Source organism: Oncorhynchus keta, chromosome 1 (assembly GCF_023373465.1).
Source record: "Oncorhynchus keta strain PuntledgeMale-10-30-2019 chromosome 1, Oket_V2, whole genome shotgun sequence".
NCBI classification, from domain to species: Eukaryota; Metazoa; Chordata; class Actinopteri; order Salmoniformes; family Salmonidae; genus Oncorhynchus; species Oncorhynchus keta.
The window spans coordinates 39,501,126-39,523,626 of NC_068421.1; the positions used below are offsets into that span (position 1 = coordinate 39,501,126).

A 22,501-nucleotide genomic window follows, 5' to 3' on the forward strand; every position below is an offset into this window, starting at 1 on the left:
TTAAACACAAACCATGCCAGTCTGGGGTTTAAACACAAACCATGCCAGTCTGGGGTTTAAACACAAACCATGCCAGTCTGGGGTTTAAACACAAACCATGCCAGTCTGGGGTTTAAACACAAACCATGCCAGTCTGGGGTTTAAACACAAACCATGCCAGTCTGGGGTTTAAACACAAACCATGCCAGTCTGGGGTTTAAACACAAACCATGCCAGTCTGGGGTTTAAACACAAACTATGCCAGTCTGGGGTTTAAACATCACCGGGGATACAACATCCACAACCCCAGAACAAATAGACACAAAAACGTCTCATTCAAATACATTGGGATTAAATATGAATGAAATTCCTTTAGGACTAATAATTCATGTAACCATTTGCTTGTAAACATGTTCCAAAACATTCATACATTTACTTACATAATTTAAATAACCAAAATCATTTAGGCAGTTGAAATTATTGTTGAGCACATCTTATTTAGTATTATGCAGATATGTTACTTTACATAACAGCTTTATTCAACTTGCTTTAGGATATGGTACTGTAACTGGGACTACTGGCAAAAACCCAATAGAGGGCGCCAAATCACTTACCGTAAAATGGCTGGTGTACATTATATATATATATACACATTATATTTCTGTGCCTTGCTGATATAAACTAAATTACAGCGGCGTTGTTCATACGTCTGATAATTGATGGAGTATTACATTATATTACACTACTGCCTTTAAGAAAAGGCTACCATAGGAGCTTGGAACAAACCACATAAGCACTTAATCCAGATTCCTGGCCTAGATTTCACCCCTAACCTCTTCTCTGCAACATGGGCTGTTTTGCAGACAGATATCATGGTGGCAGTGTTGGTACAGTTGATATCTACTGTGTAAAACAACACAGACAGGCAGGAGGAGGAGTGATGAAGGAAACCTAAGCCGATTAGTTCTTGTGGAGGGTAGCCTTGTGTTGAAGTGAGCAGTAGTGTAGTACGGTAAGAATCACACTGTGCTGTGATGACACAGCTGGAGAGAGAGAGGAGAGGCCACTGCACGGCTCACACACACACACAAAACTGGGTCCGTATTCAGAAAAAAAAGTCTCAGAGTAGAGTGGTGATCTAGGATCAGTTTGCCTTGTAGATCATAATGAATAAAATGACTGGAACTGTTGACCAGCTGATCCTATATCAGCACTACTACTCTGAGATGCTTTGTGAATGCAAGCCCTGAACTGGACCAGGGTGGGTGTTGGCACCATGAGGGGCAGAGTTGGGGGTCGGGTGGGCGGAAGCCACGGTGACGTTACCAAAGATACTTGTTGATTTACCAGCGAAGGTGGGGCAAAAGGGCACGCCCACGGCCAGGGGTTTAATACCTTGCATGGCGGTGTGGGGCAGCTTGGGCAGCGACTCCAGTTTCACCCAGGTGTAGCTGGGCGTGGGGATCCCCTCCTCGCTGCTGCACATCAGCATGATGTCAGCGCCCACGTCCAGCGTGCCCTGGACACGGCATGAGGGCACCGACGGGGGCACTGGAGAGACAGAAAGGAGATAGTTAGTACCTTAGCAATCAGCACAGACAAGTCCTATCCTCCTGAAGAGGCATCGGGTCTTACATGTTACGTTACATTTGAGTAATTTAACAGATTCTCCTATCAAAAGCAGGTCTTGTTCTTAATAGTATACACATACAGAACTATGGTGTCCCAACATGCTATAAGAGTCATCTTTAAAACCAGCTAAGCGCACTCATTTGTCAAAATAAATGTCATGCAATAGAATTCTTACAATATGCAATGCGTTTACACTTCCTAGTTTTAATGCATCCATTTAATCACAGTAGGCTATGCACCGTAGCCCGGTCTGTAGTCTAGTTAGAGTGGCCAGGCTACATGTGCATAGTATGCAACCCCTTAATTGTAATTGTAATGCAGCAGAGTGTGTTTTACCCAGCACGGTGAGGCCGATGACCCCGATGTTGCGCCCCCCTCTGTCGGGGAGGTTGTTGACCAGGCACTGGTAGGTCCCCGTGTCTGACAGCTGGGTGTTGTTGATGAAGATAGAGGCACTTGTACTCGGCATGGTGGCCACGAAACCCACCCGGCCATTTAAGTGGTTGGCTAGACTGAACACTTGTCCACCTTGGTAGATGATCACCTGAGATGAGAGAGACAAAAAGGCAGAGATTCACTCACACCGTTTCTATGGAATATCATTAGTTTGACCTAACAAAGATCCTATGGATCGAAATGTTGGTCATTAGGAACGTACAGTGTGCAGGCCTTTCTGTTATTTTTCTAGCATGTGCGAATGACCACTTCTATTTCAATGGAACATCAGAGATTTTCTGTCCACTGTACATCCGGATGCGAGTTCGTGAAACTGTGGCCAACTGTGTGCATCCTGGGTCAGCAGGGGAAAGTGCATTACCTAGATGTCAATTGATGCAGATCTTTATATTGGGGTACAAACATAATGAATTGATTAATTTTGGGGAAATAAAGGGTATGACGATATCTTAAATGTTAATGGAAAAACAATCAACTGAGGTTAAATGTAATCGTAGAAAGTTCATCAAAAACCTTTCTCTGCTACACACTAGAGATAATTCAACAAGCAATGTTTAATTAAGTTAATTAAAATGCAATACTTCATCCCACAGTTAAATAAAAACCAAACAACAGAGAATCAACAGCCAGGCAAGTGAGTGGATGAGGATTCTGGATACTGAAGGGTGCAGGTGCAACAAACAGTCACAAGAGGGCGACCTAGTGTTGCAGTATATACTGAAGCATCACTTGACAACTGAAAGGATGGAAGGTGGTCCATCCATGGATAACATAGATGTTCTTGAATGATAACACACAGAATATGATAATTTAAAAATATCCTGAACTATACAAGTATGTTACATTACAACAAGCATGAATTCAAGAGCAGCTTACAAGCTTTAAAATTGTGAGCAACAAGAGGGGCACACACAGCTCAATAGTCAACATACTGTTTCCATCACACACAACAAGGAACTGAAACACCAAACTATGGTAACTATGGTAACAATATGAAGAAGCCTATAGCCCCATTGACATGGTCAATTCATCTGCAATGCAATTTCTCCTCAGTAAAGTGATGCCAAAGTGGAAAAACATCCAGAAAAATACAAGTACTATTGAAATGAAACCTGTTGATTTGAGCTCTTCCAAGCTGCAGGTTTGAGAGTCGGAGGTGTTCAAAAGCTTTTTGTTGCTTTGAACTCTGATAGAAGCAGCCATTTGTGCGCACATTCTAAATAAATAAAAACACCTAAACCTTCAGCCAGGCACACAAAAGCATGCTGGGGAATCAGGGAGGCTATTCAGCTGTGTTTGAAAGAACACCCATTGAACTGTCCTGTTCAAAGGACCCAGGGATTCACAGAGCCATCTCAGTAACGCTGCGTGATGTTCTCCCCTCTCCCTTCCTCCATCCATCCCTTCCTGTATCCCTCCCTCCAACCGGATGCTTAGCTGCATGTAAATTGCGGCGCCGCAGTTTCCTGAGCGCTGTACGCTCCAGTGTGCAAATGGCAGTGATCCCTAGTAAGAACTGGCATGGACCCAAAGACCATGTCCACTGCCATATTCCTCTTGCTATCTCCCTGTAAACCAATGAACAACCCCCGCTCCAAACATTCTCATCAGCCATGACATGGGTTGTATTCATTCGGGCAAAACGTTGCAAAATGTTGAAAACAAGCGTTTCTCATTGGGCAAGTTCAGATAGTATCGGCCCATTTTCTTCCATTTTGTGCCTAGTGAACAGGATCCTGGTGTACGAACCTGGTCTGGATCATCTCCTATACCTCCTATAAAACCCAGCATCAGGATACAGCAGTGGTTTATTAGGGAGTAAAGGAGAATGGACAGCTGAATTTCCAAGGCTCTACCCACCAGGCCTCACCGTCTGCACGCAAATCGGGCTTAAAGCGGGAAGCAGCAGTTGAAACAATAACAAAGCGCCCTCCTCACCACTGTTTCGCATTAAAAACTGAGGGATGGGGCTAAAGAAATGTAACCACTCTCAAATTCATAGACAGAGCTATAGATGCAAGTACCGACCATCCATGATATCAAATGTATAGTTTTAAACCATATTTTGAGGCTATATAGTGTTTGTTTACATTTACTTTGTTTACAAACATTGGAGTAAAGCAAGCTTCTACTGTATTTTGAGTCCCAATGAAGTACGACAGTTGAACTAAGCTCATGAGGCATTTAAGTTATATTCTACAAGAATCAATCGGTATATACAGTGACGTCGGAAAGACATTTTCCACATTTTGTTACGTTACAGCCTTATTCTCAAATAGATTAAATAAAACAATTTCCTTAGCAATCTACACACAGTACCCCATAATTCAAATCGATTTTAGACATTTTACAAATGTATTAAAACCAGAAATACCATATTTACATAAGTATTCAGACCCTTTGCTACAGTATAAGACTCGAAATTGAGCTCAGGTGCATCCTGTTTCCATTGATCATCCATGAGATGTTTATAAAACTTGATTGGAGTCCACCTGTGGTAAATGATTTGGAAAGGCACACACCGGTCTTTATAAGGTCCCACAGATGACAGTGCATGTCAGTGCATGTCCGTAGAGACAGGATTGTGCCAAGGCACAGATCTGGGGAAGGGTACCAAAACATTTCTGCAGCATTGAAGGCCCGCAAGAACACATCGGCCTCCATTCTTAAATGGAATAAGTTTGGAACCACCAAGTCACTTCCTACAGCTGACCGCTCGGCCAAACTGAGCAATCAGGGGAGAAGGGCCTTGGTCAGGGAGGTGACCAAGAACCCGAATGTCTCTCTGACAGAGCTCTAGAGTTCCTCTGTGGGGATGGGAGACCCTTTCAGAAGGACAACCATCTCTGCAGCACTCCACCAATTAGGCCTTTATTGTAGAGTGGTCAGACAGAAGCCACTCCTCAGTAAAAGCACATGACAACCCGAAACAAGATTCTCTGGTCTGAGGAAACCAAGATTGAACTCTTTGGCCTGAATGTCAAGCGTCACTTCTGGAGGAAACCTGGCACCATCCCTACAGTGAAGAATGGTGGTGGCAGCATCATGTTGTGGGGATATTTTTCAGCGGCAGGGACTGGGAGACTAGTCAGGATTGAGGCAAAGACGAACTGAGCAAAGTACAGAGAGATCATTGATGAAAATCTGCTCCAGAGCGAACAGGACCTCAGACTGGGGCGAAGGTTCACCTTCCAACGTGACAATGATCCAAAGCACACAGCCAAGACAACACAGGAGTGACTTTGGGACAAGTCTCTGAATGTCCTTGAGTGGCCCAGCCAGAGCCCGAACTTGAACCCAATCTAACATCTCTGGAGAGACCTAAAAATAGCTGTTCAGCCACGCTCCCCATCCAACCTGACAAAGCTTGAGAGGATCTGCAAAGAAGAATGGGAGAAACTCCCCAAATGCAGGTGTGCCATGCTAGTAGCGTCATACCCAGGAAGACTCGAGGCTGTAATCGCTGACAAAGGTGCTTCAACAAATGTACTGAGTAAAGGGTCTGAATACTTATGTAAATGTGATATTTCAGTTTTCTATTATTAATAAATTAGCAAAAACAATTTAAAAACTAGTCTTTGCTTTGTCATTATGGGGTATTGTGTGTACAACCCATATACTATGTTCTTACAAAAAAGTAGTACAGCCACTATTGAAGGCTATCAACTGCCTTCTCAATTATGTCCTCTGGTGGTCAAACTAGCACTAACAAGCATTAATGGTAAAAATGTCTGACACTTAAATAACGTGCCACAGATTTCTGCGGCACCATGCAAGCTGTGCTGCAGTACGCTGCATCTTTTAAAGTACAATCCACTGTAGGTTGATGAGGAAAACATGTAATCACTTTCAGAGTAAGGCTGTAACCTAACAAAATGTGGAAAAAGGCAAAGGGTCTGTATCCACTGTATCCGTCCCAAAGTATATGTAGCTACTGCAGACTGCCCTTTTGATCTGAGGCTAAACATGGAAGATTAGAGTAAACAAACAGAAGAATTAGAAGAGCTCTCTTTGCGAAGTGAGCAGAGGGATATGATCGTCAGTCAGCCAGCCTAAAAGGTTGATGGTTGCTACGTGTTGAGTCTTTGAGGAGCCCGGCTGATGTTGCTTGGTGAACGAAACTCTATCAACAACTTATTTACATCTTATTCATGACCTCAGGGACGGTCTTAAAAGATACCAAATACACGAAGCAGTCAGAAAGAGTCTGCGCTAATAAAACAAACAAGTATGCATAGGCGTATGTCTGGTACGTGAGGAAAGGAAGAGTTAGTGTGCATTGTAAAGGCTTCCTTTCAGTCCATACAATGGATACCGGTCCCAACATTAGAATAATGACGCCCAAAAGACTCGGCATTTGCTCAAATTTGGGGTCCCACGAGGCCTGACATTTCCAGTGATAACACTCCTGTGGTTCTTTTCGAAAGAGTTATCAAATAAATTAATATAAATCATATCATTTTTATATCATATAAAATGGAACACTGTGATCAAACTTCACACGTGACATAACTTTGGACTTTAAATGACTGTACACTTTTCATTGTGGCCTATTTTCAATTTTAAAAAATGATGCGAGCGTCATAAACTTACATTCATGAGCTCATTTCAGAAATGATCCACGGTGTGTACGGCTCGAACCATAATCCTTCACGACAGCCATTTCCTACAGAGTCGCCTTGCGCTGTCGCGACACTGGCAGCGGTGTACACTCAAACCACAGTGAACCTTTCAGACAGCCCACCAGACAACAGGAAGAAGCAGTGCTGGCACGCTTGTGATAGAACTGGGAACAATGGCAAAGTTTCTCTATTTTGAAGCATTCACTGACTCACCCGTACGAAATGTTGTTATGGTTAACAGCATTACTTTATATCACTGGTACTATTCCACGATTACTCTTAGGGAATAACTTCTGCAACTACCCTTTAATATGCATGTCAACTACAGACACTGACCCAGTACTTACCAAAGTGAAGTGGTCATAATTGTATGCATTTATTAGCGTGTTACCGGGTAATTACAACTGGTTATTCTACTGGTATTGACCCATGTTTTGAACCAATCTATTGTAACAGGTGGACAATTGTACACGCTTGTGCTGCACTCAAACTACTTCACCCAAGTTGATGAGTGTAGGTGCCTTCTATAATGTACTGTACTGTAGCTCTGATGAGGTGTTGTCGTTCTAGCCTAGAGCTGACTCTGTCTTCATCCTGGTGTAGTGGTGCCTGAAAGCCTGAAGTGGCGCGCACACACACACATATACACACACGGCACATCTGTACTCCTCTGAGACTACGTGGTGGAATAATTCCTTCCTGCTAGAATCATCCAGACACAATGTTTCCCGAGCCTCGCCGTTTACACCAAAAGGGTGCTCAGGCAGGCGTGAAGGAGGTTAAGGCAGCCAATTGCTCGACGTTAGCAATTCACTCTCCATCTGTGCGTTTGACTGTGTCAAAACAGCCTCTGCGTGTGTGTGTGTGTGTGCATGTAGATACCTGTGCAGTGCAACCTTGTGTGTAGGTGTGGTGTGTGAGCACGGTGCATGTGTGTGCACGTGTGCACATTTGGATAAGTATTTTTCAGTTGAATGCACCTCGAAGTACAGTATGTATGTTTGTGTGTGTGTGTGTGTGTGTGTGTGTGTGTGTGTGTGTGTGTGTGTGTGTGTGTGTGTGTGTGTGTGTGTGTGTGTGTGTGTGTGTGTGTGTATTTATTACTCAAGGGCGCAACTTTCACCACCCACACATTCTACTTCCGGCGCCGACAGAGATGGCCGCCTCGCTTCGCGTTCCTAGGAAACTATGCAGATTTTTGTTTTTGTACGTGTTATTTCTTACATTGGTACCCCAGGTCATCTTAGGTTTCATTACATGCAGTCGGGAAGAACTACTGAATATAAGAACAACGTCGACACACCATCAGTACGACCAGGAATATGACTTTCGCGAAGCGGATCCTGTGTTCTGCCTTTCACCCAGGACAACGGAATGGATCCCAGCCTGCGACCCAAAACAAAGACGTCGTAAAAGAGGGAAACGAAGCGGTCTTCTGGTCAGGCTCCGGAGACGGGCACATCGCGCACCGCTCCCTAGCATACTACTCGCCAATGTCCAGTCTCTTGACAACAAGGTTGATGAAATCCGAGAAAGGGTGGCATTCCAGAGGGACATCAGAGACTGTAACGTTCTTTGCTTCACGGAAACATGGCTCACTCGAGAGACGCTAACGGAATTTGTGCAGCCAGCTGGTTTCTTCACGCATCGCGCCGACAGAAACAAACATCTTTCTGGTAAGAAGAGGGGCGGGGGCGTATGCCTTATGATTAACGAGACGTGGTGTGGTCACAACAACATACAGGAAGTCAAGTCTTTCTGTTCACCCGACTTAGAATTCCTCACAATCAAATGTCGTCCGCATTATCTAAGGGAATTCTCTTTGATTATAATCACAGACGTATATATTCCCCCCCAAGCAGACACATCGATGGCCCTGAACAAACTTTATTTGACTCTTTGCAAACTGGAGACCACATATCCTGAGGCTACATTCATTGTAGCTGGGGATTTTAACAAGGCTAATCTGAAAACAAGACTCCCTAAATTGTATCAGCATATCGATTGCGCAACCAGGGCTGGTAAAACCTTGGATCATTGCTATTCTAACTTCCGCAGCGCAAATAAGGCCCTCCCCCACCCTCCTTTCGGAAATGCTGACCACAACTCCATTTTGTTGCTCCCTGCCTACAAACAGAAACTTCAACAAGAAGCTCCCGCGCTCAGGTCTGTTCAACGCTGCTCCGACCAATCTGATTCCACGATTCACGACTGCTTCGATCACGCGGACTGGGATATGTTCCGCATTGCGTCCAACAACAACATTGACGAATACGCTGATTCGGTGAGCGAGTTCATTAGAAAGCAACGATTAAAACATTCCCAAACCAGAAACCGTGGATTGATGGCAGCATTCGGGTGAAACTGAAAGAGCGAACCCCTGCATTTCACCAGGGAAGGTGACCGGAAACATGACCGAATACAAACAGTGTAGCTATTCCCTCTGCAAGGCAATCAAACAAGCTAAGCGTCAGTATAGAGACAAAGTAGAGTCACAATTCAACGGCTCAGACACAAGAGGTATGTGGCAGGGTCTACAGTCAATCACGGATTACAAAAAGAAAACCAGCCTGTCACGGACCAGGATGTCTTGCTCCCAGGCAGACTAAATCACTTTTTTGCCCGCTTTGAGGACAATACAGTGCCACTGACACGGCCCGCACCCAAAACCTGCGGACTCTCCTTCACTGCAGCCGACGTGAGGAAAACATTTAAACGTGTTAACCCTCGCAAGGCTACAGACCAAGACGGCATCCCCAGCCGCGTCCTCAGAGCATGCGCAGACCAGCTGGCTGGTGTGTTTACGGACATATTCAATCAATCCTTATCCCAGTCTGCTGTTCCCACATGCTTCAAGAGGGCCACCATTGTCCCTGTTCCCAAGAAAGCTAAGGTAACTGAGCTAAACGAATACCGCCCCGTAGCATTCACGTCCGTCATCATGAAGTGCTTTGAGAGACTAGTCAAGGACCATATCACCTCCACCCTACCTGACACCCTAGACCCACTCCAATTTGCTTACCGCCCAAATAGGTCCACAGACAATGCAATCTCAACTACAATGCACACTGCCCTAACCCATCTGGACAAGAGGAATACCTATGTGAGAATGCTGTTCATCGACTACAGCTCAGCATTTAACACCATAGTACCCTCCAAACTCGTCATCAAGCTCGAGACCCTGGGTCTCGACCCCGCCATGTGCAACTGGGTACTGGACTTCCTGACGGGTCGCCCCCAGGTGGTGAGGGTAGGTAACAACATCTCCACCCCGCTGATCCTCAACACTGGGGCCCCACAAGGGTGTGTTCTGAGCCCTCTCCTGTACTACCTGTTCACCCATGACTGCGTGGCCATGCACGCCTACAACTCAATCATCAAGTTTGCGGACAACACTACAGTGGTAGGCTTGATTACCAACAACGACGAGACGGCCTACAGGGTGAGGGCCCTCGGAGTATGGTGTCAGGAAAATAACCTCACACTCAATGTCAACAAAACAAAGGAGATGATTGTGGACTTCAGGAAACAGCAGAGAGAGCACCCCCCTATCCTCATTGATGGGACAGTAGTGGAGAGGGTAGTAAGTTTTAAGTTTCTCGGCGTACACATCACGGACAAACTGAATTGGTCCACCCACACAGACAGCGTCGTGAAGAAGGCGCAGCAGTGCCTCTTCAACCTCAGGAGGCTGAAGAAATTCGGCTTGTCACCAAAAGCACTCACAAACTTCTACAAATGCACAATCGAGAGCATCCTGTCGGGCTGTATCACCGCCTGGTACGGCAACTGCTCCGCCCACAACCGTAAGGCTCTCCAGAGGGTAGTGAGGTCTGCACAACGCATCACCGGGGGCAAACTACCTGCCCTCCAGGACACCTACACCACCCGATGTCACAGGAAGGCCATAAAGATCATCAAGGACAACAACCACCCGAGCCACTGCCTGTTCACCCCGCTATCATCCAGAAGGCGAGGTCAGTACAGGTGCATCAAAGCAGGGACCGAGAGACTGAAAAACAGCTTCTATCTCAAGGCCATCAGACTGTTAAACAGCCACCACTAACATTAAAGTGGCTGCTCGGGTAGGCTGTTTGGAGTGTTTATCTGACTGGATAAATAAATACATATAATTATGTCCCCCCCACTTCTAAAACCAAAGTTACACCCCTGTTATTACTTCTCATTGTGCATGTGTGTGTGTGGTGTGTGTCCACGCATGTGTGTGCTTGTCTGCCTGATTGTGTGTGTGCGTGCTCCCACTCATCCGTGTGTTTATCTGAGTGCGTGTGTGCATGTGTGCCTGTGTGTGTGGCGAGAACAGCTGCTCCAGGTTAATTAGTGCATAAGATTATTATGTTATGTGGATGAGGTTAAACGTGTTGGAGGCAGGTGAGGTTGTGACGCCTGCAGCTGCAGATGAGAGGAAATCAGACTGAATCAAAGGGCCAGGAGAAACCTGCGTGCTTTGTTTCATGGCCTTACAACACAACAGCGACCTTCTTTGGGCATACAGGAGCAGCCGCTTACATCCGGTTCTGGCTTGGCTATAGATAGAGTCTGCACATGCTTCATGTTCACAGGGACTAGTCTGGTGTGCCAGGCGTGTGCTGTTTGTGCCGTACGCCACGCTCCAAACACTACAATACCCGGGTGGCCTGGCACAGATGCATGCAGTGTGATTGTTGTCTTGAGTGTGACGCATGTGGGTCCCATGGGAAAACAGTACAGTATATTCACAAATCCTCATTAAGGTGACCAGTCAGGCGTGTCAATAAAGTTGTGTTGAGAGATTTTGTTGGTTAGGGAGAGGGCGTAGGTGTATGGGACTGTGGAGAAGGATGTGATGGTGGTGTATGGGCTGGTAACCTGAAGAGGTTTAGCTTTCAACAGCTGATGCCTAGGCTTTAGCTCAGAGGGATAACACGGTTTTGAGGCACACAGTCTACGCAGATCACATAAACATGTTTAGAGGAGGTTTACCTGTTCGGGCTGGTTGGCATTAGACAGCGGGATGACCATCCAGATAATGTTGAGGTTGTTGAGGGCAGCACTGGTGGAGAAGGAGCAGGGCAAGATGGCCGCCTGGCCGCGAGCTACCTGGATGCTGCTCTGGGTCACTGTGACATCCAACGCCCTCACGCTCACTACAGAGAAAAACATACAGAGAGAGATTTAGTGGGTGGAGAGAGATTTCTGAGAGACATTTCCTGTATCTGAAATATTTAACAGCAAGTCATACTCGAAAAACATTTAAATGCTTTTGTTTTGATATAGCCTAAAAGTAAGATTAACTCATTTAGACTAGAGATCACTGAGATCCCTGCTCTTGGAGTTATTGGTGAATCATGGGCAGAAAGTACTTCAGTCACTCTATCAGTCCAATAATTGTTTCTCAAATCTCCTATGGTTGAAGAGTAAAGTTCCAGCATAATCTAAATGGATATGCAGTAAATTTCAAACCGAAAGGTCACGTTTAATCTAATGGCACAACGTTATACTCAACCCTGTCTCAACATTTCCATCTGCACAGCAAAATAAACACAATGTCATATCAAAGCTACTCTTTTAAAATGTTCTCCAAGTCTATTTTGAAATATCACAAAAAATATGTACAAACTAAATATATACAAGAAAAGCAGGAATACTAATGACTATATCACGTGTACTTTTGCCGACCCTCTATAGGCCACCAACTTTCTATCTACACGAACAGTAGGATCGGTTTCCTATCATCCCAAATGAACCAATCGGTATCCTGTTTAGCTGTCATGAAATAGATAGATGGGGGGGGGTGTACAACAACCTATTTCTGGAGCCGCTAAACTTATTAAAGCCTCAATTGGGTTACATCCTTCCGTAAAATGTATCTATCTATGTTCAAGGCCCGGTGGGAGTAATCTTATCTGGACATAGTGAGGAACACAATGCCCATAATCAACTTAGAGAAATTTGGCATGTCCTGAGTCCTTGTCTACCATAATGCAGGATGATGATGCTGACATAAACCAATTGTATAGGTAGGAGTATGCATGTAGCCAGCTGCCACGTTATTTTCACTGACACGTTGCTCCTTCCTTGTCTGACTAGAACCACTTCCTACACGTTGTTCCTCTGGCAAGCACACTTCAGCCTGGAGCCCAAGCTCCAGCAGGAGAGACACACGAGAATCTCAGTGAGCACGTCTTGAGAGACAGTGTACCACACAGGCTAGCAACAGAGTTTTAAAGGCTCATTGCAGTAAAAAAGTGTTTTTCCTTTGTTTTGTATCATATAGTACATCTGCTGAAACTAACACTGTAAAAGTGTGAAAAAATTGTAGCAGAGTTATTTCCTGATCATTTCTGGTTGAAAAGATCCTCTACACAGGACGTTATAAATCAGCAGGTTTTCATGTACTGAAAGGATTTTTGCTTGCCTGGTATAAGTTTGAATAAACCAATAACAAAGAGTTCCAATCCTCTCTGCCAGTAACAGCTAGTTTTTAATTTCCCACTCACACCAGTTCCAGCAAAAGTTCTACTTGAGAAATTATTTGTTGTTATTTTTGACCATTTTAAGGGAAAACTATTAGAGAAAGGTACTAAATTGTTACCCAGAAATGATTTGATATTTAGATTTTAAAAAATGCCTGCATTGGGACTTTAAACCCAATGGAATAGAGACTAAAGTGTTTAAAGGTAGGACTGTTTGAAAGTGCCACTCAATTGCTCTCAAGCTTTGCTTCTACTTTACATTGTGGCTGTCAGGTTATTATTGTCTTTCAGGTCAAATCTGAGAAAGTTTAGAAATAACCTAAAAAGGTCACTGTCAGTAATTTTAATGGTCAGTCTATTCATCTCTAATTTTTTTATTTATCCGTTATTTTACCAGGTAAATTGACTGAGAACACGTTCTCATTTGCAGCAACAACCTGGGGAATAGTTACAGGGGAGAGGAGGGGGGATGAATGAGCCAATTGTAAACTGGGGATTATTAGAGGGCCAGATTGGGAATTTAGCCAGGACACCGGGGTTAACACCCCTACTCTTACGATAAGTGCCATGGGATCTTTAATGACCTCAGAGAGTCAGGACACTCTTTAAACGTCCCATCCAAAAGACGGCACCCAACACAGGGCAGTGTCCCCATAACACTGAGAAACTCCAATGATCTGTTTCTAAATCAATCTCTACATTTATCTCAGATTAGTGAGAAATTAAGGAAATTAATACAACAAGAATATAAATTAATATAACGAAGGCTATGTATGGCCTTAGGTGACGGTGATCCATCCTTGACCTCAGGAGATTTTTTCAAAGCCATGGAGGTCCCCATTTCAATGGAACAACTCAAACCTCTGAACGCAAACAACCAAATCTGGATTCTAGTAGAATTTGTTTAATTTCAAATACTTTAGCTGCCCTTAGTGAGCTAGCCTGGCGCAAAAGGAGCCAATGAAATCGTTCCAAAAGTGCCAACCCAGTCCATTTGGCACTCCAGGCCGCCACAATGAAACGCTCAAAGTATTTAAACGATTTCAAATAATATCTGAACCCAGGTCTGTTCTGAACCCAAAAGACATGAACATATGTGTCATTTATTTTTTTTTACCCCTTTTTCATGGTATCCAATTGGTAATTACAGTCTTGTCTCATCGCTGCAACTCACATACTCAGACTCGAGAGAGGCGAAGGTCGAGAGTCGTGCATCCTGTGAAACACAACCCAGCCAGACCGCAATGCTTCTTGACACAATGCCCGCTTAACCCGGAAGCCAGCCACACCAATGTGTCAGAGGAAATACCGTACACCTGACGACCGTGTCAGCGTGCATTGCGCACTCGGCCCGCCACAGGAGTCGCTAGTGCACGATTGGACAAAAACATCCCTGCCGGCCAAGCCGTCCCCTAACCCGGACGACGCTGGGCCAGTTGTGCACCGCCCCATGGCTCTCCCGGTCGCGGCTGGCTGAGACAGAGCCTGGACTCGAAACAGGATAGTGACATGGCTAGTACTGTGATGCAGTGCCTTTGACCACTGCGCCACTCGGGAGGCCGAGCATACATTTGTAATACTTTCTCAGCCCTATAATAAGTGTATTCTACAAAGTAGATAAAGCAGTGCAAAGAAAGAAAGAAAGCCAGTCGCGCGAGAAGAAAAAGGACCTTGAGGCAAAATGGAAGACACAAGCGCTTATCTTTTCCAAACTCCTCCAAGGCTGCATCTTTCTGCCCCGAACAGCTGGAGTCTCATTTTCAACACACTGGATTATGGGGACAAGTGCTCAAGAGCCTAAGCCCTCATGACTGCAGAATGCACCACACTCAAATCTTACTGCCTGGAGAGATGTATGCACATGGCCTGGCCAACCCTTGGGAACACACAAAGCATTGGGGAAACTGAGTGACATTTGAGTTGCTAGATAGACATTATCTAACGCCAAAGAAAGGAAAAGTGATCGTCTGGCATGCCTGATAGTGTTGCAGTGCTTAACCTGTTGGTGGAAAAGTGAAAATGGCCATGTCCAGGACTGTTAAATGGTATACCCAAACTTGTGAGTACTTAATGGTGGATAATGGACTACTAAAAGTACTTAGTGATGTATCTTAAAATGTAATGGGCTGATGAGGAGTCAGAACAGCCCCAGCATACCAGCCAGAATCCACTCCCACACCCATTCCCCCCGCCATCCTTAGATAAGAGGCCTCAAGGAGAAATGTACAGTACCACCTGGAAAAAATGTTAATTTATGGTTTGGCAATGGATTCCTGTAGGCCCATTTTATTAAACCCTCATAAGGTCACCAGAATGTGAATGTTTGTTCGAAAAATTATATGAATAATCAGTTGACCACTTCACATGTTTTAGTTTTTTCACGTATCTCTTGTCTGTGAGAGAGAGCTGCACCTACTTTATTTTGTATAATGTATTTAACCTTTATTTAACTAGGCAAGTCGGTTAAGAACAAATCCTTATTTACAATGACGGCCCACACCAAACAACGTTGGGCCAATTGTGCGCCGCCCTATGGGTCTCCCAATCACGGCCGGTTGTGATACAGCCTGGCTCTACTTGGCAAAAATTGGTCGAATCAGCATTGTTTCCATGTAATTTCAACAACAAAAATGGCATGTGGTGATGTTGAATCAACTTGGAAAACTGATTGGAAATTGCAAAAAGTCATTAACGCAAGAGAATTTAGTCTTTTAGTCTTTTTTTTTACCTAAATCCACTGACATGGTGACATTTTTTGTTGATTTCACGTCAGCTGACAACTCTACCAAAACTAGACATTTAAGGGACGTCTATACCCAGTGGGGAAGCTCTGAAAAATGAAATGCTCATGCATAAATTAAGTGTCCACAGAAAGAGTAAGGGAACCGTCCTTTTTATGAAAAAAATATTTGCTCAAACCTAGTCTTGTAGTTTGGAGTTGAACCACTCACGCTTGAGTGCTAGGTACTGTACATCGACGTGTTCCCCCTCTCTCGGCTTGTGTAGGACAGTGTGTAATGCTAATGAGCTAAATGTCACACCCATTTTGTTTACCCCACTCGTCCCATGACTTTTTAATAGACATCCTGTCTTCCATTCCACCGCTGAAGCCCCCGGAGCCAGCCTGGAAGGATGTGGAGTACACTACTACTACCGCTAACTGGGCTTTACTATGCACTACCCCTCTTCTCTGGAGACCGACTCTCCTGTACTGTATACATGTCCATTCACTGACAGTGGGAGTGCGGCTGTGCTTGTGTTCCTAGGGAACTCTAATGGAAAAAGTCACCTTAGGCAGTCCTAAAAGAGCCTGCAGCGGACATCTCGCTTCAAACAGATTCCTCTTTTCATCCAGGAGCCGAGTGTTAAGAATTCCTGTTTATTAATGCATGGGAGCCATACCACTGAGAGGAGAGATGTGTCTCTCTCTCTTACACACACAGTGGTTAAATGATGTGAGAATATCCTACTGAGATAAAAAAAAATCCACAAGGACTCATTGGATCAGAGTTGATTAAGACATGACAACAGTCTTCTATTGTGCGCCAGTGCCCTTGATGCCTATAGGAAGCCTGCCATGCTACAAATAAGCATAGGGGGTGGAAGTGAAAACATGTCATTTTATCTCTCTCTCTCGCTCTGTGTACAGCTCTCCATGCCATCACAGTAGCACCTCTGCCATGGGCGAGTCAGCCTCACTCTAAATTCATCTCTCTCCCAGCCAGCTCATTTTCATCACAGGCCCTTGCTTTTATTCATGGGTTTCTTTTATTCATGTTGCTACTTTCATTTCTGTTTCCAACAGATGCCCTGATGCTCTGATCTACTGCTGCTGGGCTGGCGTACACTGCTGCTGTACCATCACTGGGTGGCCTGAGGCTAAAACAAACACAGCACTCGAGGATGGTGGAAAGATCTGACCTCATCACTCAGCTGGGTCACTACGGAAACGTAGACCCTTTCTTATTCATCTATGAAAAATAGTCCCTTTTGGGATTTCTTCACCAGCACCCAAAAATGAGTGCTGTTCTACTGCTCTTGAAAGGAAGGAAAGCTGATGTGATGTGAACGGCACCACGTGGCTTGTGTTGGGCACATCCCTGCTTCCCCAATCTCTTCTCACATATACACCATTCTGACCTTACCATGACTGTTGAACCACTGGACAGCAACAGAACGACAGGAACCAGACCAAAGAGTTCCCAAAGACAAAAAAAAGTCAGCAGGAGGCAGAAACATGGAGCCACACCCCCCCACACACACACAAACAAAGGGTTATTTGTCCCTGGCCTTGTTGGGGCTCAGGGGCTTCACAGTGCGGTGCTTTCACAGAGAGGGCCTGTGAGGGCCCCGCGAGGCCCTACCGTGTGAAACTCAGGTGGTAGCTGGGCCCAGCTGCTTCTTGGCACCTTACAAATGACTCTGCTCAAAGCGTGGCAGAGAGGGGGGGGGGGGACACACACAAGCGCTCTAACAAGCAACAATGTCTGCTTTGTCTCTGCATTAGCTGACATCTTTCAAGCTCACTTTTTAACTTGCTAACCTTTTAAAATGTCCTATATATCAAGGAACTCCTCCATGAATGGACTATGACTACCCATCTCGTCTCTGATTTTGAAACCTGTGAATTCCTCATCACAGAATCCCTCACTGGACTCAACAAGCACAGTGGCATAGTGGCATGTTTGACATGAACAAAACAAAATGCATAAACAGTGTTCTAAAAGCTGTTTCTGAGGAACCTTGCATAATGTGTGGAACAGAACAGTACGGGGGAGGGGGGGGGCTAAGATTCGAGCCACCTGAGAGACGACATTAAAGACACTAATTCATATTTTATCAAGGTGCCCCCATAGCTGCTGGGCTGGGCTGGTGCAAAACAACGGGGCTCAGCCTAGTGTCTTCAGTCTGCCCTGCACAACGGCAATGCTGATTGGCTGGGGAATTCAGCTGGTCACCGGATGATGTCAGCCAGAACTTTTCACATGACTGTCCAGGCCTAATCCACCCTCTTCCCGCTATGCCTAGCCCAATGAAAGAACCATAAACCCTCTCCTCTCTCCCCTTCACCATCCCCCGCCCGGCCCCAGCCCGGCCCCAGGCCCGCGTGACCTCCAGCCCGCGTGACCCCCAACCACAGCCACCCCTCTCACCAGCCCACACATGCTGAAGTATTCTGCTCAACATAACTTAGGCTAATACTACCCTACACTACTACTGTAAACACTGTCACTGCAGTGTACTACTACTACTACTACTACTACTCAGCACCAACTGACCAACCAGTCTTTAACACACACACACTGCTCCACCTACACTGAAAGTAGCCCGCCCCATAGTAGCCCACACACTACTGTGCTAGCCCTCACAGGGCTGAGAAAGCTATCATCCCCAGTCTCCACACAGGTCAGAGAGAGTGGTGGTTGGTGAGAAAGGGCTGGTAGCCATGCTCTAACAAGCAATTGCAATCTAACAACATGCACAGTGAAGCATCACTGCAGTTAAACGTAGCCTTCTACGTTGAAGGGCTCGGCCATGATGTCCCCTTTCACTGATATTATTGACAATCAGTGACAAGAGGGGCTTTTGTGAGAGATGTTGTTTATGTGTAAACACAGGCCACGGTGGAAGGAGACAGAGTTCGCTGTAAACTGTCTCTATCTCGGGGGACTGCATCCAGCCATCCACTCTGTCCTGGTCTATCTCAGGGGACTGCATCCAGCCATCCACTCTGTCCTGGTCTTTCTCAGAGGACTGCATCCAGCCATCCACTCTGTCCTGGTCTATCTCAGGGGACTGCATCCAGCCATCCACTCTATCCTGGTCTTTCTCAGAGGACTGCATCCAGCCATCCACTCTATCCTGGTCTTTCTCAGGGGACTGCATCCAGCCATCCACTCTATCCTGGTCTTTCCCAGGGGACTGCATCCAGCCATCCACTCTGTCCTGGTCTTTCCCAGGGGACTGCATCCAGCCATCCACTCTATCCTGGTCTATCTCAGGGGACTGCATCCAGCCATCCACTCTATCCTGGTCTTTCTCAGAGGACTGCATCCAGCCATCCACTCTATCCTGGTCTTTCTCAGGGGACTGCATCCAGCCATCCACTCTATCCTGGTCTTTCTCAGGGGACTGCATCCAGCCATCCACTCTATCCTGGTCTTTCTCAGGGGACTGCATCCAGCCATCCACTCTATCCTGGTCTTTCTCAGGGGACTGCATTCAGCCATCCACTCTGTCCTGGTCTATCTCAGGGGACTGCAACCAGCCATCCACTCTATCCTGGTCTATCTCAGGGGACTGCATCCAGGCATCCACTTTATCCTGGTCTTTCTCAGGGGACTGCATTCAGCCATCCACTCTATCCTGGTCTATCTCAGGGGACTGCATCCAGCCATCCACTCTATCCTGGTCTATCTCAGGGGACTGCATCCAGCCATCCACTCTATCCTGGTCTATCTCAGGGGACTGCATCCAGCCATCCACTCTATCCTAGTCTCTCCCAGGCGACTGCATCCAGCCATCCACTCTATCCTGGTCTTTCTCAGGGGACTGCATCCAGCCATCCACTCTGTCCTGGTCTTTCCCAGGGGACTGCATCCAGCCATCCACTCTGTCCTGGTCTTTCCCAGGGGACTGCATCCAGGCATCCACTCTATCCTGGTCTATCTCAGGGGACTGCATCCAGCCATCCACTCTATCCTGGTCTTTCTCAGGGGACTGCATCCAGCCATCCACTCTGTCCTGGTCTTTCCCAGGGGACTGCATCCAGCCATCTACTCTGTCCTGGTCTTTCCCAGGGGACTGCATCCAGCCATCCACTCTATCCTGGTCTTTCTCAGGGGACTGCATCCAGCCATCCACTCTATCCTGGTCTATCTCAGGGGACTGCATCCAGCCATCCACTCTATCCTGGTCTATCTCAGGGGACTGCATCCAGCCATCCACTCTATCCTGGTCTATCTCAGGGGACTGCATCCAGCCATCCACTCTGTCCTGGTCTTTCCCAGGGGACTGCATCCAGCCATCCACTCTATCCTGGTCTTTCTCAGGGGACTGCATCCAGCCATCCACTCTATCCTGGTCTTTCTCAGGGGACTGCATCCAGCCATCCACTCTATCCTGGTCTTTCTCAGGGGACTGCATCCAGCCATCCACTCTATCCTGGTCTTTCTCATGGGACTGCATCCAGCCATCCACTCTATCCTGGTCTTTCTCAGGGGACTGCATCCAGCCATCCACTCTATCCTGGTCTTTCTCAGGGGACTGCATCCAGCCATCCACTCTATCCTGGTCTTTCTCAGGGGACTGCATCCAGCCATCCACTCTATCCTGGTCTATCTCAGGGGACTGCATCCAGCCATCCACTCTATCCTGGTCTTTCTCATGGGACTGCATCCAGCCATCCACTCTATCCTGGTCTTTCTCAGGGGACTGCATCCAGCCATCCACTCTATCCTGGTCTATCTCAGGGGACTGCATCCAGCCATCCACTCTATCCTGGTCTTTCTCAGGGGACTGCATCCAGCCATCCACTCTATCCTGGTCTTTCTCAGGGGACTGCATCCAGCCATCCACTCTATCCTGGTCTTTCTCAGGGGACTGCATCCAGCCATCCACTCTATCCTGGTCTTTCTCAGGGGACTGCATCCAGCCATCCACTCTGTCCTGGTCTTTCTCAGCACTTCAGACCGGTGAGACTGTGAACACAAGAGCCTTGCAGCGAGGGACAGTGAGTGGCCAGCGACAGTGAGTGGAGCAGAACATTTAAGTAGGCCAGGGCCCCTCATGGCCAGATTAACCCCAGCTAGCTAGTGCTGGAAGCGAAGACTGCTAAAGCTGCAGACAGATGGCTTGGTCTCCCGCACATGCAGCCTGGCCAGAGAGTGTCTGTGGCTTTACACACACAGCAGTAGGCTAGTGCTATTTAGCACCACTGTTAACACAGGGAGCGCAGTTTGGACAGAGCACAGCCAAAAATTGCCTGTGTGCATGAGCATTATTGCCTTGACTACGTTGCCTTTGTGCAGTAGTGCAGTGTACAGGTTTTAACACTATAGGGCCACCACATTTGTCGCCAAGCTTCAGCCTCACTTGCAGAAGACAAACAGGGTGGAGTAATACATACTGTAATACAACTAATACATACAACCACTGGATCAGAATAGTGAGGCAACCCAACAAAAGAAAAACAAATGTGTTGTTGTCATGTGCTCCTGGGTCTCTAGAGGCAATGCTTGAATAAGCACAGCATTATCCTCGAATGCTAGCAGTGGTCAGCACGGCTTTTGCATCATCCGCGACGTGACTAAAGTAGCTCCGTCTCCTCCTCCAATGGCTGGTCGGTATAGGGACTTCCCCATTCTTTGTACTGCTACAGAGACAGGCAGACAGTATCCCTGCCAAGCCAACCACTCCATGACTGGGGCTGCTGCCATTGGGTACTGATAGGACCTCCCCTCCACACTGCTATCTGCAGGACAGGACAGGTAAGCCACTTCTTCTCGCCTCTCGGCCTGGCATGCCCTCACATCACCTGCAGATAAGGGGCTATTCCAGGAACGACCTCCTTCCTTACTGTGGCTGCAGGTAAACCCTCCCTCCCTTTCTGGCTGGCCTCCATACTGCCTGTAGATAATAGCCTCTCCTGTAAAATACCTCTTGGCTCTCCCTCTCACTGCCTGCCGATAAAGAGCTCTGCCTGCCTGGGCTGGCCAAGCCTCACAGCAATGGCTGTCTGTCTGCAGGTGAGTTGGTCAGTCGTGCTCAAGTCGTCAGGGCCAACAGTATTTATCAGTCTTACTTTGACTCGTCGAACTCAATCTCAACCTCAACTCCTACTTAATTCTACGCATTGTAATAGCACATTCATGGACTAATCATAGCCTAGCATGCATTATGAAATAGTTTGCTTTCACTTCCATGACAGGTAAACCGCTAGTGATCTAGCTACCGAACGCCTAAAGCAATGGCATGAAATACATGAGTAAGACAAGAGGAAACTACTTTATAAGTCAGGAGGAGTAGCAATCTTCTCCCCAGGCTCTGTCAAATGGGGAAAACTTAGACTGAGCCTCCAAATGCACTGAATGTAAAAAGCAGGACCGAGGGGAGAAGTGGGGGAGAAAATGCCTGTACCGAAGGTTGTGGCTTTTCATTTTTTTTACAGAGAAAGAGAAGTTGAATGAGTGACAGAGAAATTGACAGAGAGGGTAGAAAAGAGGCTGAGTGCGTACTTTACAGAACAAGATCAATGTCAATCAGAAGAGAGTCAAAGGACTGAAAAGTGCACAGGGACTGTTGATCAGACAAGGGCAACGCCACCAACCAAAGGAT

General features: G+C 46.4%; 1 protein-coding gene across 1 annotated transcript in view; it reads right to left on the reverse strand.

Annotated features, from left to right (window-relative positions):
- The window catches only part of LOC118384755 (immunoglobulin superfamily member 11-like), a 119,507-nt gene that overhangs the window by 14,200 nt on the left and 82,806 nt on the right, over positions 1–22,501 (reverse strand). Inside the window, exons 2-4 of the mRNA XM_035771496.2 lie at positions 11,673–11,836; positions 1,948–2,155; positions 1,375–1,530 (exon numbers count right to left, since the gene is read on the reverse strand). Coding sequence (XP_035627389.2) covers positions 1,375–1,530; positions 1,948–2,155; positions 11,673–11,836 — 528 coding nt within the window. The remainder of the gene's footprint in view (positions 1–1,374; positions 1,531–1,947; positions 2,156–11,672; positions 11,837–22,501) is intronic.